This window comes from Oryctolagus cuniculus, chromosome 16 (assembly GCF_964237555.1).
Source record: "Oryctolagus cuniculus chromosome 16, mOryCun1.1, whole genome shotgun sequence".
Lineage (NCBI taxonomy): Eukaryota > Metazoa > Chordata > Mammalia > Lagomorpha > Leporidae > Oryctolagus > Oryctolagus cuniculus.
This window is the reverse complement of record NC_091447.1, coordinates 60372902-60387290: the sequence shown is the minus strand read 5'-3', so window position 1 is coordinate 60387290 and position 14389 is coordinate 60372902. Positions and strand designations below refer to the sequence as shown.

Here is a 14389-nt window from a genome sequence, read left to right as displayed (position 1 = left end):
CCCCTGGCCCATGCAGGTGCCTCTGGACTGTGGCGGAGGGCTTCTGGAACATTCTGGAATGCCCAGGGAGACTGGGTTGGTGAATTCCAGGCCTGTTTCCCACTCAAGGATGCCTGGGGCTGGGCCCAGGGTGGGCAGATGGAGGGCACCCCCAGTGGGTGAGGGCGTGGGGGGCCCAGGCCTGTGCCCGCCTCCCAGCGCCCATCACTCAGCCGCCACCCACACCACGCACCTGGGCCCCGCACCCCCCACCTGGCTGTGAGGACGGGGGAGGCACCCAGACGCCAGGCCAGGCTCGCCCCAGTCCCGCCTCAGCCACCGGTGTCCCAGCCCTGCCCCCTCTCTCTCTGCCTTCCCCACCTCTGCCTGGGCCTGGAGGGGGCTGGGGGGCCTGAACCTGAACCCTGGGGCCCCCAGGAACGCCAGCCCGGGACAGGCGCTCAGCCTGGGCTGACTCGGCCTAGGATTAGGGCCCAGCCCAGCCAGCACAGCTGACCCCAGGGTCACCCTCCCTGCGCCCGCTGCCCTGGGGGGCCGAGCCTGCGTCTCTGCGGGCCCGCGGGACGCTCGGGCATGGCTGGGGGGTTGCTGTGTGGAAAATCTCCCTCCGCCCCAGCCCACAGCCCACAGCCCACCTGGAAGCCGGTGACAGATGCTGTTGCTCTGGGACCCCGGGGGGTCTTGGTGTTGACATGTGGGGGGGGGCGCGGGGGGGCACCACCCCCACACCTGTCTGGCCACCCAGTGAGAGGAGGTGGGGGCTCCCTGGGGCTCTACTCCCTGCCCCCATCAGGGGCTGCTGGGCAGAGCCCCTCCTGGCTCCCCGGGCCCGCTGGGGGTGGGGTCGGGCAGAGGCTCCTCCCACAGCATGGCCGCCCTGCTTGGATCCTGCCTCTGATGGGGAGCTCATCCCCAGTGGCAGCCGCCCAAGCCCTTGGTGAGGAAGCAGCGGGCAGGGCGGGGGTCCCACCCCGCAGACTTGCGCACGCAGACCCTGTCAGCACCGTGGGTGGACAGAGCCCGGGGCCCCACGAAGAGAGCTCCCTCCGCTCGGCTGTGGCTGTGCGGGGGTCTCTGTTCCCACGGAGGGTGGTGGAGGGCCCCAGGGGGGTCTGCACTGGGCGCTGAAGGGCGGGCCGGGGGCCACTGTGTCCGACCTGCAGGGAAGACCGCGCCCTGGGCCCGGACACAGCGTCGCCAGGCCGGCCGGGCTGTGGGTGTGAGGCTGTGATCAGTCACTGGGTGACCGGGTAACCTCCTCGGCGCGGGAGCCGGCGACCTGTGTGCACACTGCAGCCCTGCCCGAGGCCCTGCGGTGCTGTCCTGGAACAGGAAGTGGACGGCACCGCCCGTGCCCACGGTGGCCTCGGCAGAGGGGAGGGCCCTCTCAGAACCTTCCCCGTGTCCTTTTCAGGACACTGTGAGGGTGGAAAGACGGAGGTCCTGCTTGCTGGCCCCTTAGGGACTTAGGGTTCCACCTCCCCACCCTGTGAACTCTGATGTCAATTACACATGAATTACCAGGAGCCGCGCCCAGGCGGCCTCAGTTCCCACTTCCCTGGCCGCCAATGCCTGGGTTTGGAGGTGCCCCACGGTCCACTCCGGCATCATGACGCCCGCCCAAACAGGACGTCCCGGGTCAGCCGCCAGCAGGTGTGAGAGGCCGAATTGAGTCAGTTTGGCTATAGATCCACTTCCTTCTTCCTTCTTGGAGAACCATCACCGAGGAATCCACCTGTGCCTGGTCCTCAGGCTCCCAGGGAGCCGCTCAGTGCCCCCTACCCCCCAGGTAAGGGCTCTGGGGGCGCGGGGCTCCGCACCCGTCCACTGCTTTGCCCCAAGTGGCAGCCGGGGCCGGCCCAGAGCCCACGGAGGAGAAGCAGCCGAGACTTGGCCATTGGCCCCGACGGGCGTCTTCCTGGGTGCTGGGGAGGGCGGGAGTGCTGGGAGGGGTTCCGGGAGGGGATGGAGGGTTCCGGTGGCTTTGCCTCGCTGGGAGGGGCAGGGCGCGGGTCTGTGTCCTGGGCGGGTGGTGGTGAGACCCTCCTTCCCTCTGGCGAGGGGACTTGGATGCAGACCTGGGACCTCACCCCGCACCAGGAAGGGTTTTTTTTCTTTTTGTCTTTTTTTCCCCTGGGGCAAAGCCTCTGGGGTGATCTCAGCCCTGGTGCCCTGTCCCCCTTGTCACACAGGCTTGGGGATGTCCTGGGAGGCGCGACCATAAACCGGGCCCTAATGCCTGCCAGATGGCTGTTAACGATATTTGGAGACGTTGGCCTCCCGCACGCGGCCCCGCGGTGGGTGGGGGGCGGGCATGGGCATAGTTCACCGCGCCCCCCAGCCTTGGCCCGCCTCCCTCAAGGCCTCGCTTTGGGGCTCTGTGCAGAACCCTTCTCCCAGCATGGAAAAGCCACCAGGCGGGAGGACCCGCAGCCAGCCCGAGCCCAGGGCGAGTGCGCAGTTCAAGTGCACACCGCTCTCCCCACCCCACCCCGCCATGGCCGTCAGATCTGAACGTGGCCTTCTCTGGGGCAAAGCATACTCAAACCTCAGTCACCTTATTTCTGTTGACTTGGAGGAAAGACACACACAGAGAAGCAGATCTTCCATCTGCTGGTTCCCAGATGCCCTGAACAGCCAGAGCGGAGCCAGGGCCTGGAGCCAGGGCCCCATCCGGGTCTCCCGCCTTCCCTAGAATGCACCTTAGCAGGGAGTGGATCGGAGGCAGAGCCAGGACTTGAACCCTGGCACTCCGTCCGATATAGGACGCAGCTGTCCCAACTGGCGTTTAAACAATTTTTTTTCTGGGGCTGGCGCTATGGCATAGTGGGTAAAACTGCCACCTGCAGTGGCGGCATCGCATACGGGCGCCAGTTCTAGTCCTGGCTGCTCCACTTCCCATCCAGCTCCCTGCTGTAGCCTGGGGAAGCAGCAGGAGATGGGCCAAGTCCTTGGGCCCCTGCACGCACGGGGGAGAGCCAGTAATGAACCATCAGTGAGCGTTTTACATTCTTGCCATCACGCCGGGGGTTGGCCGCTGCTTCCTCCCTGAACAGCTCAGTTGGGTTTAATGGAAAAGAAAAACTGTCCAGGAAGAAGAGAGGGGCGGGAGAGGCCCCTCCCACTCGCTGGTTTGGTCCCCAGAAGCCTGGGAGCCGGGAGCTGCACCCGGGACTCCCAGGTGGGCGGCAGGGACCCAGGCACTGGAGCCGTCGCCGCCACCTCCCGGGCGGCGCGTGACCAGGGAGCCGCGGCCAGGTGCTGGGCTGTGGGCACAGACGCCTTCAGCCCGGGCCACACTGCCCGTCGCCCGGCCTTCAGAAGCGGCCTCGGGTCGTGTTCCTGGTGACTCTGCATCAGATTGCCCGCCTTCCAGCTCCTGGCTCACAGCGCGGTGTTAAAGGGTCGCAGCCCACAGCGCCTGGCGGACAGGCGGGAGGCGCACCTGCATCCCGCATCCGGGGGCCTGGGTTCCAGTCCAGCTCTGCCTCCAACCCCAGCTCCCTGCACACCCCGGGAAGTGGCAGCGAGGGCTCCAGTGCCTGGGCCCCTGCCGCCCCCGTGGGAGCCCCGGATGGAGCTCCCGGCTCCCTAGGCAACCTGGCCCAGCCCCGGCTGTGTGGGCATTTGGGACCTGACCCAGCAGAAGGGATCCCCCCCCCTCCCCCTCTCCCTCCCCATATACATTTGAACCTGCAAGGGCGAGAGGTTGGGGTGACTCCAGCTGTGTGTTCTGCACGGCTGCTGGCTCGGGGGCCGCGGGGAGCTCGGAGGTGCAGCACTGGGATCCAGGAGGAGCTGGGCACGGAGGGAAACTGAGGCCAGACTGCCTCAGGGTCCTGGCCACGGGTGGCTGACCGGCAGGGCTCGGGGCAGCGTGCCCCCTAGTGGCTGGGTTGTGCAGTGCTACCCGCACCCTGCCAGAGGCTCCCAGCAGGCATCTGTGTCATGACCCCGCTGTCCCCCCAGCCTCTGTCCTGGGCTCCCAGACGGCCCAGCATGGGACCAGGGGACCCCAGTGTCTGCTGAGTGCGCCACCAAGTGAATGAGTTCAGTGGGCAGCACCTGGCCTCTGCTGTGCTGTCCCTTGGCCCCTGGCTTCCCTTCTGTAAAACTGGAATGGTAACCGTTAGGACGTGGCCTCCGCAGATGAGCTCCGGTCGCTCGTGACTGTCCAGTGCCTGGGTCCCAGCCATTGCCGACACGGAGGCCACCCCCCTACCTCCCGGCTACACCGACCCATGGAGCCACTCCGCCAGACCCAGCGGCCGCGTCCCTGGCGCCAGTGTGTCGCTGGGCTGCTGTTCCAGCTGCTGCTGGCCCTGTGTGTCTTCTCCTACCTACGAGTGTCTCGCGACAACCCCAGCGGCTCCTGGCTCTCAGGCCCCAACACCACGGTGGCACGTGCCGCCGCAGCTCCCGCCTGCCAGGCCACGCCTGGGCCCCCGGCCCGCCGGCCCCTGGTGGTCCTGCTGTGGACCTGGCCCTTCCACGTGCCCGTGGAGCTGCGCCGCTGCTCAGACCTGCGGCCCGGCACGGCCGACTGCCAGCTAACCGCCGACCGCAGCATGTACCCCTGGGCAGACGCGGTCATTGTGCACCACCAGGAGGTGAGTGCGCAGCCGCGGACACAGCTTCCCCAGGCCCCGCGGCCGCCCGGGCAGCGCTGGGTGTGGTTCAGCCTGGAGTCCCCCAGCCACTGCCGGCAGCTGCGCGCGCTGGACGGCTACTTCAACCTCACCATGTCCTACCGCAGCGACTCGGACATCTTTACGCCCTACGGCTGGCTCGAGCCCTGGTCCGGGGGGCCCACCGCCGCGCAGCTCAACCTCTCGGCCAAGACCGAGCTGGTGGCCTGGGTGGTGTCCAACTGGCAGACCGCGTCGGCGAGGGTGCAGTATTACCATCAGCTGCGGGGGCACCTGCCGGTCCACGTGTTCGGGGCCTCGCACCAGCCGCTGCCCCGCGCCTCCATGATGGAGGTTCTGAGCCGCTACAAGTTCTACCTGGCCTTCGAGAACTCCCAGCACCCCGACTACATCACGGAGAAGCTGTGGAGGAACGCGCTGGAGGCCTGGGCCGTGCCCGTGGTGCTGGGCCCCCCCAGGAGCAGCTACGAGCGCTTCCTGCCACCCGACGCCTTCATCCACGTGGACGACTTCCCGAGCCCCCGGGCGCTGGCCCAGCACCTGCAGGAGCTGGCCGGCGACCCCGCCCGCTACCTGGGTTACTTCCGCTGGCGGGAGACGCTGCGGCCCCGCAGCTGGAGCTGGGCCCTGGACTACTGCAAGGCCTGCTGGCACCTGCAGGAGGAGCACCGGTACCAGGTGGTGCCCAGCATTGCCTCTTGGTTCACGTGAGGTGGCCGCGTGGGGCCCCGGGCACGTGTCTGGGTCCTGGGAGGTGCCACCCCGGGGTGCCTGCGGGGGGCTGGTGGTGCACCCTGTTCTCTCCATGAAAACACTACAAAGCAAAACCGGCCCGAAGATGTGGTTCCGGGGCCTGCGCTGTGGCCCAGCGGGTAAAGCCGCCGCCTGCAGTGCCGGCATCCCACATGGGTGCCAGTTCGAGCCCCGGCTGCTCCACTTCCCATCCGGCTCTCTGCTATGGCCTGGGAGAGCAGTGGAGGACGGCCCAAGTCCTTGGGCCCCTGCACCCACGTGGGAGACCCGGAAGAAGCTCCAGGCTCCTGGCACAGCTCTGTCCGTTGAGGCCATGTGGGGAGAGAACCCGCAGATGCAAGACCTCTCTCTCTAACTTTCAAATAAATAAATCTTCAAATAAAAAATAATAAAATACGGCTCCTACCCCAGGGTGGTGCTGCGCCCCAGGGGCTGTCACAGCTGGGGGAGGGGTGGCCGTCCCCAGCTGGCGGGGGAGGACCCACGCAGAGCAGCCCCAGTCAAGAGGGTGGAAAGCTGCTCCTGCTCCAGGCGTTGTGGCTTGCTTTTATTTTTATGTATATTTAACGATTTTATTTATTTATTTGAGAGGCAGAAAGAAAGGTCTTCCATCGCTGGTTCACTCCCCAAATGGCCACAGAGGCCGGAGCTGGGCGGGTCCAAAGCCAGGAGCTCCTTCCAGGTCTCCCACGCGGGTGCAGGGGCCCAAGCACTTGGGCCACCTCCCACTGCTCTCCCAGGCCACAGCAGAGAGCCGGATGGGAAGTGGAGCAGCTGGGACTCGAACCGCGGCCCATACAGGATGCCGGCGCTGCAGGCGGAGGCTTTGCCCACAGCACCGGCCCCCCATCCTGTAGCTTTCCTGAGGAGGCCCCCCGGGAGTGTCTGGAGCCCCGCAGAGAGCCCAGGGAGGTGGGAGGGGCAGAGCTGGGACAAGGGGCACCTTCTCCGCCCCCCTCCCCACACACAGGGCAAGGCCGAGGCGTCCCCTCCCCCAGTGTGTGTGGTGGGGAGGGCGTGGCCTCGGCGTGTGGGTGGCTGTGATTGTCAGGCCGCCGGTGCGAGCCTTGCCACGCACACTCATCGAGTGACCACGTGTGGCCCCGCGCGGGTGCATGTGCGGGCTGTGAGGTCCTCGGTGAGCGCGCATGGGCCCTTGCTGTCGCAGCAGGACAAAGCGTCTGAGCGCCTGTGTTGGGTGTGGCTACTGCGCCCGAAGGCGGGGCCCTGGTGCCGGGTGCCGTGGGGTGTGGGTGGTCTCACCCGAGGGGGTGGTATCGGGAACTGTGGGTTAGCACGTGCACCTGTCTGCCGAGCCCCTGCAGGGATGCGGGGCAGCCCCAGCCCCCTCCCCCGCCCCGCTTCGCCCCGCCCTCCTGGGAAGCCGGCCTGCCTGGAGTCCTGGGTCTGGGATGGGGAGCCAGGGACCCTGGGATGGCGCACGCTCTCAGTAGCTCTCCGGGGAGTGTGCAGGGGCCATGTCTCCTGAGGCTCCCGCACCCACATGGCCCAGGTGCACATGACCCTCTGAGCCCGAGGGAGGGGCCCCCAGGCCCCCGCTATGGGCTCAGGACCTAACCCTGTTCCAGGAAGCCCCTCCCGCGAGGCTTGCCCAGAGAGGGTCAGGCAGGGGCTCTGGTCACACAGCAAGTTCCGGTGAGTACCCACTGCCAAGGGGTCGTCCCCAGACCTCAGGGGCCCCCAGCTCCCCTGCCCAGCTGGGAATGGTGGGCGGGGCAGCACCACAGCTCCGTGGGGAGGCCGGGAATAGGAGGAGCTCAAAGGAGCAGAACCTGCCAGGGGGAGGGCAGAGGAGGCGGGGGCCAGGGTGACACCTGGGCCAGCAGCCTGGGAGCTCCAGGAAGGCACCCTGGAGGAGGAAGCCTGCCCTGGAAACTCCCGTCCTGCCCTGCCGCAGGCATGCCTGTAGCCCCTGTCCTAGCAGGGACGCCAGGCACAGGGAGACAGGAGGGGTGCATAGCTGAGGCCAGGAACGCCAGCCCGGGACAGGCGCTCGGCCCCGGGCAGGTTTAGGTGGGACAGAGGCTCAGCCTGGGCTGACTCGGCCTACGATTGGGGCCCAGCCCAGCCAGCACAGCTGACCCCAGGGTCACCCTCCCTGCGCCCGCTGCCCTGGGGGGCCGAGCCTGCGTCTCTGCGGGCCCGCGGGAGGCTCGGGCATGGCTGGGGGGTTGCTGTGTGGAAAATCTCCCTCCGCCCCAGCCCACAGCCCACAGCCCACCTGGAAGCCGGTGACAGATGCTGTTGCTCTCTGGGACCCCGGGGGGTCTTGGTGTTGACATGTGGCGGGGGGGGGGGCGGGGGTGGTACCACCCCCACACCTGTCTGGCCACCCAGTGAGAGGAGGTGGGGGCTCCCTGGGGCTCTACTCCCTGCCCCCATCAGGGGCTGCTGGGCAGAGCCCCTCCTGGCTCCCCGGGCCCGCTGGGGGTGGCGTCGGGCAGAGGCTCCTCCCACAGCACGGCCGCCCTGCTTGGATCCTGCCTCTGATGGGGAGCTCATCCCCAGTGGCGGCCGCCCAAGCGCTTGGTGAGGAAGCAGTGGGCAGGGCGGGGGTCCCACCCCGCAGACTTGCGCACGCAGACCCTGTCAGCACCGTGGGTGGACAGAGCCCGGGGCCCCACGAAGAGAGCTCCCTCCGCTCGGCTGTGGCTGTGCGGGGGTCTCTGTTCCCACGGAGGGTGGTGGAGGGCCCCAGGGGGGTCTGCACTGGGCACTGAAGGGCGGGCCGGGGGCCGCTGTGTCCGACCTGCAGGGAAGACCGCGCCCTGGGCCCGGACACAGCGTCGCCAGGCCGGCCGGGCTGTGGGTGTGAGGCTGTGATCAGTCACTGGGTGACCGGGTAACCTCCTCGGCGCGGGAGCCGGCGACCTGTGTGCACACTGCAGCCCTGCCCGAGGCCCTGCGGTGCTGTCCTGGAACAGGAAGTGGACGGCACCGCCCGTGCCCACGGTGGCCTCGGCAGAGGGGAGGGCCCTCTCAGAACCTTCCCCGTGTCCTTTTCAGGACACTGTGAGGGTGGAAAGATGGAGGTCGTGCTCACTGGCCCCTTAGGGACTTAGGGTTCCACCCTCCCCACCCTGTGAACTCCGATGTCAATTACACATGAATTACCAGGAGCCGCACCCAGGCGGCCTCAGTTCCCACTTCCCTGGCCGCCAAGGCTGGGTTTGGAGGAGCCCCACGGTCCACTCCGGCATCATGACGCCCGCCCAAACAGGACGTCCCAGGTCAGCTGCCAGCAGGTGTGAGAGGCCGAATTGAGTCGGTTTGGCTATAGATCCACTTCCTTCTTCCTTCTTGGAGAACCATCGCCGAGGAATCCACCTGTGCCTGGTCCTCAGCCTCCCAGGGAGCCACTCAGCGCCCCCCAGCCCCCAGGTAAGGGCTCTGGGGGCGCGGGGCTCCGCACCCGTCCACTGCTTTGCCCCAAGTGGCAGCCGGGGCCAGCCCAGAGCCCACGGAGGAGAAGCAGCCGAGACTTGGCCATTGGCCCCGACGGGCGTCTTCCTGGGTGCTGGGGAGGGCGGGAGTGCTGGGGGGGGGGGTTCCGGGAGGGGATGGAGGGTTCCGGTGGCTTTGCCTCGCTGGGAGGGGCAGGGCGTGGGTCTGTGTCCTGGGCGGGTGGTGGTGAGACCCTCCTTCCCTCTGGCGAGGGGACTTGGATGCAGACCTGGGACCTCACCCCGCACCGGGCGGTTGTTTTTTGTTTTTGTTTTTGTTTTTTTTTTTTCTTTTTGTCTTTTTTTCCCCTGGGGCAAAGCCTCTGGGGTGATCTCAGCCCTGGTGCCCTGTCCCCCTTGTCACACAGGCTTGGGGATGTCCTGGGAGGCGCGACCATAAACCGGGCCCTAATGCCTGCCAGATGGCTGTTAACGATATTTGGAGACGTTGGCCTCCCGCACGCGGCCCCGCGGTGGGTGGGGGGCGGGCATGGGCATAGTTCACCGCGCCCCCCAGCCTTGGCCCGCCTCCCTCAAGGCCTCGCTTTGGGGCTCTGTGCAGAACCCTTCTCCCAGCATGGAAAAGCCACCAGGCGGGAGGACCCACAGCCAGCCCGAGCCCAGGGCGAGTGCACAGTTCAAGTGCACACCGCTCTCCCCACCCCACCCCGCCATGGCCGTCAGATCTGAACGTGGCCTTCTCTGGGGCAAAGCATACTCAAACCTCAGTCACCTTATTTCTGTTGACTTGGAGGAAAGACACACACAGAGAAGCAGATCTTCCATCTGCTGGTTCCCAGATGCCCTGAACAGCCAGAGCGGAGCCAGGGCCCGGAGCCAGGGCCCCATCCGGGTCTCCCGCCTTCCCTAGAATGCACCTTAGCAGGGAGTGGATCGGAAGCAGAGCCAGGACTTGAACCCTGGCACTCGTCCAATATAGGACGCAGCTGTCCCAACTGGCGTTTAAACAATTTTTTTTCTGGGGCTGGCGCTATGGCATAGTGGGTAAAACTGCCACCTGCAGTGGCGGCATCCCATACGGTGCCGGTTCTAGTCCTGGCTGCTCCACTTCCCATCCAGCTCCCTGCTGTAGCCTGGGGAAGCAGCAGGAGATGGGCCAAGTCCTTGGGCCCCTGCACGCACGGGGGAGAGCCAGTAATGAACCATCAGTGAGCGTTTTACATTCTTGCCATCACGCCGGGGGTTGGCCGCTGCTTCCTCCCTGAACAGCTCAGTTGGGTTTAATGGAAAAGAAAAACTGTCCTGGAAGAAGAGAGGGGCGGGAGAGGCCCCTCCCACCCGCTGGTTTGGTCCCCAGAAGCCTGGGAGCCGGGAGCTGCACCCGGGACTCCCAGGTGGGCGGCAGGGACCCAGGCACTGGAGCCGTCGCCGCCACCTCCCGGGCGGCGCGTGACCAGGGAGCCGCGGCCAGGTGCTGGGCTGTGGGCACAGACGCCTTCAGCCCGGGCCACACTGCCCGTCGCCCGGCCTTCAGAAGCGGCCTCGGGTCCTGTTCCTGGTGACTCTGGATCGGATCGCCCGCCTTCCAGCTCCTGGCTCACAGCGCGGTGTTAAAGGGTCGCAGCCCACAGCGCCTGGCGGACAGGCGGGAGGCGCACCTGCATCCCGCATCCGGGGGCCTGGGTTCCAGTCCAGCTCTGCCTCCAACCCCAGCTCCCTGCACACCCCGGGAAGTGGCAGCGAGGGCTCCAGTGCCTGGGCCCCTGCCGCCCCCGTGGGAGCCCCGGATGGAGCTCCTGGCTCCCTAGGCAACCTGGCCCAGCCCCGGCTGTGTGGGCATTTGGGACCTGACCCAGCAGAAGGGATCTCCCCCCTTCCCCCTCCCCCTCTCCCTCCCCATATACATTTGAACCTGCAAGGGCGAGAGGTTGGGGTGACTCCAGCTGTGTGTTCTGCACGGCTGCTGGCTCGGGGGCCGCGGGGAGCTCGGAGGTGCAGCACTGGGATCCAGGAGGAGCTGGGCACGGAGGGAAACTGAGGCCAGACTGCCTCAGGGTCCTGGCCACGGGTGGCTGACCGGCAGGGCTCGGGGCAGCGTGCCCCCTAGTGGCTGGGTTCTGCAGTGCTACCCGCACCCTGCCAGAGGCTCCCAGCAGGCATCTGTGTCATGACCCCGCTGTCCCCCCAGCCTCTGTCCTGGGCTCCCAGACGGCCCAGCATGGGACCAGGGGACCCCAGTGCCTGCTGAGTGCGCCACCAAGTGAATGAGTTCAGTGGGCAGCACCTAGCCTCTGCTGTGCTGTCCCTTGGCCCCTGGCTTCCCTTCTGTAAAACTGGAATGGTAACCGTTAGGACGTGGCCTCCGCAGATGAGCTCCGGTCGCTCGTGACTGTCCAGTGCCTGGATCCCAGCCATTGCCGACACGGAGGCCACCCCCCTTCCTCCCGGCTACACCGACCCATGGAGCCACTCCGCCAGACCCAGCGGCCGCGTCCCTGGCGCCAGTGTGTCGCTGGGCTGCTGTTCCAGCTGCTGCTGGCCCTGTGTGTCTTCTCCTACCTACGAGTGTCTCGCGACAACCCCAGCGGCTCCTGGCTCTCAGGCCCCAACACCACGGTGGCACGTGCCGCCGCAGCTCCCGCCTGCCAGACCACGCCTGGGCCCCCGGCCCGCCGGCCCCTGGTGGTCCTGCTGTGGACCTGGCCCTTCCACGTGCCCGTGGAGCTGCGCCGCTGCTCAGACCTGCGGCCCGGCACGGCCGACTGCCAGCTGACCGCCAACCGCAGCATGTACCCCTGGGCGGATGCGGTCATTGTGCACCACCGGGAGGTGAGTGCGCAGCCGCGGACACAGCTCCCGCAGGCCCCGCGGCCGCCCGGGCAGCGCTGGGTGTGGTTCAGCCTGGAGTCCCCCAGCCACTGCCGGCAGCTGCGCGCGCTGGACGGCTACTTCAACCTCACCATGTCCTACCGCAGCGACTCGGACATCTTCACTCCCTACGGCTGGCTCGAGCCCTGGTCCGGGGGGCCCACCGCCGCGCAGCTCAACCTCTCGGCCAAGACCGAGCTGGTGGCCTGGGTGGTGTCCAACTGGCGGAACGCGTCAGCGAGGGTGCAGTATTACCATCAGCTGCGCGCGCACCTGCCGGTCCACGTGTTCGGGGCCTCGCACCAGCCGCTGCCCCGTGCCTCCATGATGGAGGTTCTGAGCCGCTACAAGTTCTACCTGGCCTTCGAGAACTCCCAGCACCCCGACTACATCACGGAGAAGCTGTGGAGGAACGCGCTGGAGGCCTGGGCCGTGCCCGTGGTGCTGGGCCCCCCCAGGAGCAGCTACGAGCGCTTCCTGCCGCCCGACGCCTTCATCCACGTGGACGACTTCCCGAGCCCCCGGGCGCTGGCCCGGCACCTGCAGGCGCTGGCCCGAGACCCCGCCCGCTACCTGGGCTACTTCCGCTGGCGGGAGACGCTGCGGCCCTGCACCAGGAACTGGGCCCTGGACTACTGCAAGGCCTGCTGGCACCTGCAGGAGGAGCACCGGTACCAGGTGGTGCCCAGCATTGCCTCTTGGTTCACGTGAGGTGGCCGCGTGGGGCCCCGGGCACGTGTCTGGGTCCTGGGAGGTGCCACCCCGGGGTGCCTGCGGGGGGCTGGTGGTGCACCCTGTTCTCTCCATGAAAACACTACAAAGCAAAACCGGCCCGAAGATGTGGTTCCGGGGCCTGCGCTGTGGCCCAGCGGGTAAAGCCGCCGCCTGCAGTGCCGGCATCCCACATGGGTGCCAGTTCGAGCCCCGGCTGCTCCACTTCCCATCCGGCTCTCTGCTATGGCCTGGGAGAGCAGTGGAGGACGGCCCAAGTCCTTGGGCCCCTGCACCCGCGTGGGAGACCCGGAAGAAGCTCCAGGCTCCTGGCACAGCTCTGTCCGTTGAGGCCATGTGGGGAGAGAACCCGCAGATGCAAGACCTCTCTCTCTCTAACTTTCAAATAAATAAATCTTCAAATAAAAAATAATAAAATACGGCTCCTACCCCAGGGTGGTGCTGCGCCCCAGGGGCTGTCACAGCTGGGGGAGGGGTGGACGTCCCCAGCCGGCGGGGGAGGACCCACACAGAGCAGCCCCAGTCAAGAGGGTGGAAAACTGCTCCGGGCGTTGTGGCTTGCTTTTATTTTTATGTATTTTTAATGATTTTATTTATTTGAGAGGCGGAAAGAAAGGTCTTCCATCGCTGGTTCACTCCCCAAATGGCCACAGAGGCCGGAGCTGGGCTGATCCCAAGCCAGGAGCTCCTTCCAGGTCTCCCACGCGGGTGCAGGGGCCCAAGCACTTGGGCCATCGCCCACTGCTCTCCCAGGCCACAGCAGAGAGCCGGATGGGAAGTGGAGCAGCTGGGACTCGAACCGCGGCCCATACAGGATGCCGGCGCTGCAGAGACTTTGCCCACAGCACCGGCCCCCCATCCTGTAGCTTTCCTGAGGAGGCCCCCGGGAGTGTCTGGAGCCCCGCAGAGCTCCCAGGGTGGTGGGAGGGGCAGAGCTGGGACAAGGGGCACCTTCTCCGCCCCCCCCCCAACACACAGGGCAAGGCCGAGGCGTCCCCTCCCCGGGTGTGTGTGGTGGGGAGGGCGTGGCCTCGGCCTGTGGGTGGCTGTGATGGTCAGGCCGCCGGTGGATCCTTGCCACGCACACTCATCGAGTGACCACGTGTGGCTCCGCACGGGTGCATGTGCGGGCTGTGAGGTCCTCGGTGAGCGCGCATGGGCCCTCGCTGTCGCCGCAGGACGCAGCGTCTGAGCCCCTGTTGGGTGTGGCTACTGCACCCGAAGGCGGGGCCCTGGTGCCGGGTGCCGTGGGGTGTGGGTGGTCTCACCCGAGGGGGTGGTATCGGGAACTGTGGGTTAGCACGTGCACCTGTCTGCCGAGCTCCTGCAGGGGTTGGGGGCAGCCCCAGCCCCCTCCCCGCCCCGCCCCCCTGTAGTCCTGGGTCTGGGGTGGGGAGCCAGGGACCCTGGGGACGGTGCGCGCTCTCACGAGCTCTCCGGGGAGCGCAGGGGCCATGTCTCCCGCTCTGGGCCCCACCAGGATGGGGGACCTGAGGCCCTGGGCGTCCGCAGCGGGGCTGACTCAGCCGTCAGCGCAGGAATCCCGCAAACCTCAGCCAAGGCCGCGGGGGCGGCAGGAACCCAGCCCGGCCGCCGCCTTCCAGCAGACCACCCACGGCTCCCTGAAGTCGTGCCGGTCAGCTGCCTCGAGTGCATCTCCGGCCCGAGGGCAGCTCTGGCCCGCGGCCTTCTGCCCGGGGGCGGGGGTCCCGAGCTGGGCGGAAAGGAGACGGAGGGGCTGCACCGCCCCAGGCCTGGAGAATGAGGGGAGGCGACGATGCTCCTAGGAGATCCTTTTAGGGGGCAAAGGGAGACTTGGGGGAGCCCCGGTGTGCGGCGGGGTGCAGGGGCTGTCCCCTCGGGGCCACGCCCCCCAGTGCCACCGCAGGGCGTTAGGGTTCCCCCTGCCCGGCCCGCGCGCGCTCCCCTCCCCTCCCCGCGCCGCCGCCTGGGGCCTGCGGA

General features: G+C 67.4%; 2 protein-coding genes across 3 annotated transcripts; both read left to right on the top strand.

Moving 5' to 3' along the window:
* Positions 1-1649: 1649 nt before the first annotated feature.
* LOC138845612 (3-galactosyl-N-acetylglucosaminide 4-alpha-L-fucosyltransferase FUT3-like) lies at positions 1650-5808 on the top strand. The gene is made up of 2 exons (XM_070058715.1): positions 1650-1789; positions 4150-5808. The coding sequence occupies exon 2, from the start codon at positions 4242-4244 to the stop codon at positions 5358-5360; it is 1119 nt and encodes a 372-aa protein (XP_069914816.1). The 5' UTR covers positions 1650-1789; positions 4150-4241; the 3' UTR covers positions 5361-5808.
* Positions 1688-12846, top strand: LOC138845614 (3-galactosyl-N-acetylglucosaminide 4-alpha-L-fucosyltransferase FUT3-like). Of its 2 annotated transcripts, none has more exons than XM_070058717.1 (2): positions 1688-1789; positions 11196-12846. In XM_070058717.1, exon 2 carries the CDS (start codon positions 11288-11290, stop codon positions 12404-12406), a length of 1119 nt encoding a protein of 372 aa, XP_069914818.1. In that variant the 5' UTR covers positions 1688-1789; positions 11196-11287; the 3' UTR covers positions 12407-12846. The 2 variants fall into 2 exon arrangements, with proteins under 2 accessions (XP_069914818.1, XP_069914817.1); XM_070058716.1 differs by lacking the exon at positions 1688-1789 and adding an exon at positions 6123-8804.
* Positions 12847-14389: the final 1543 nt, after the last annotated feature.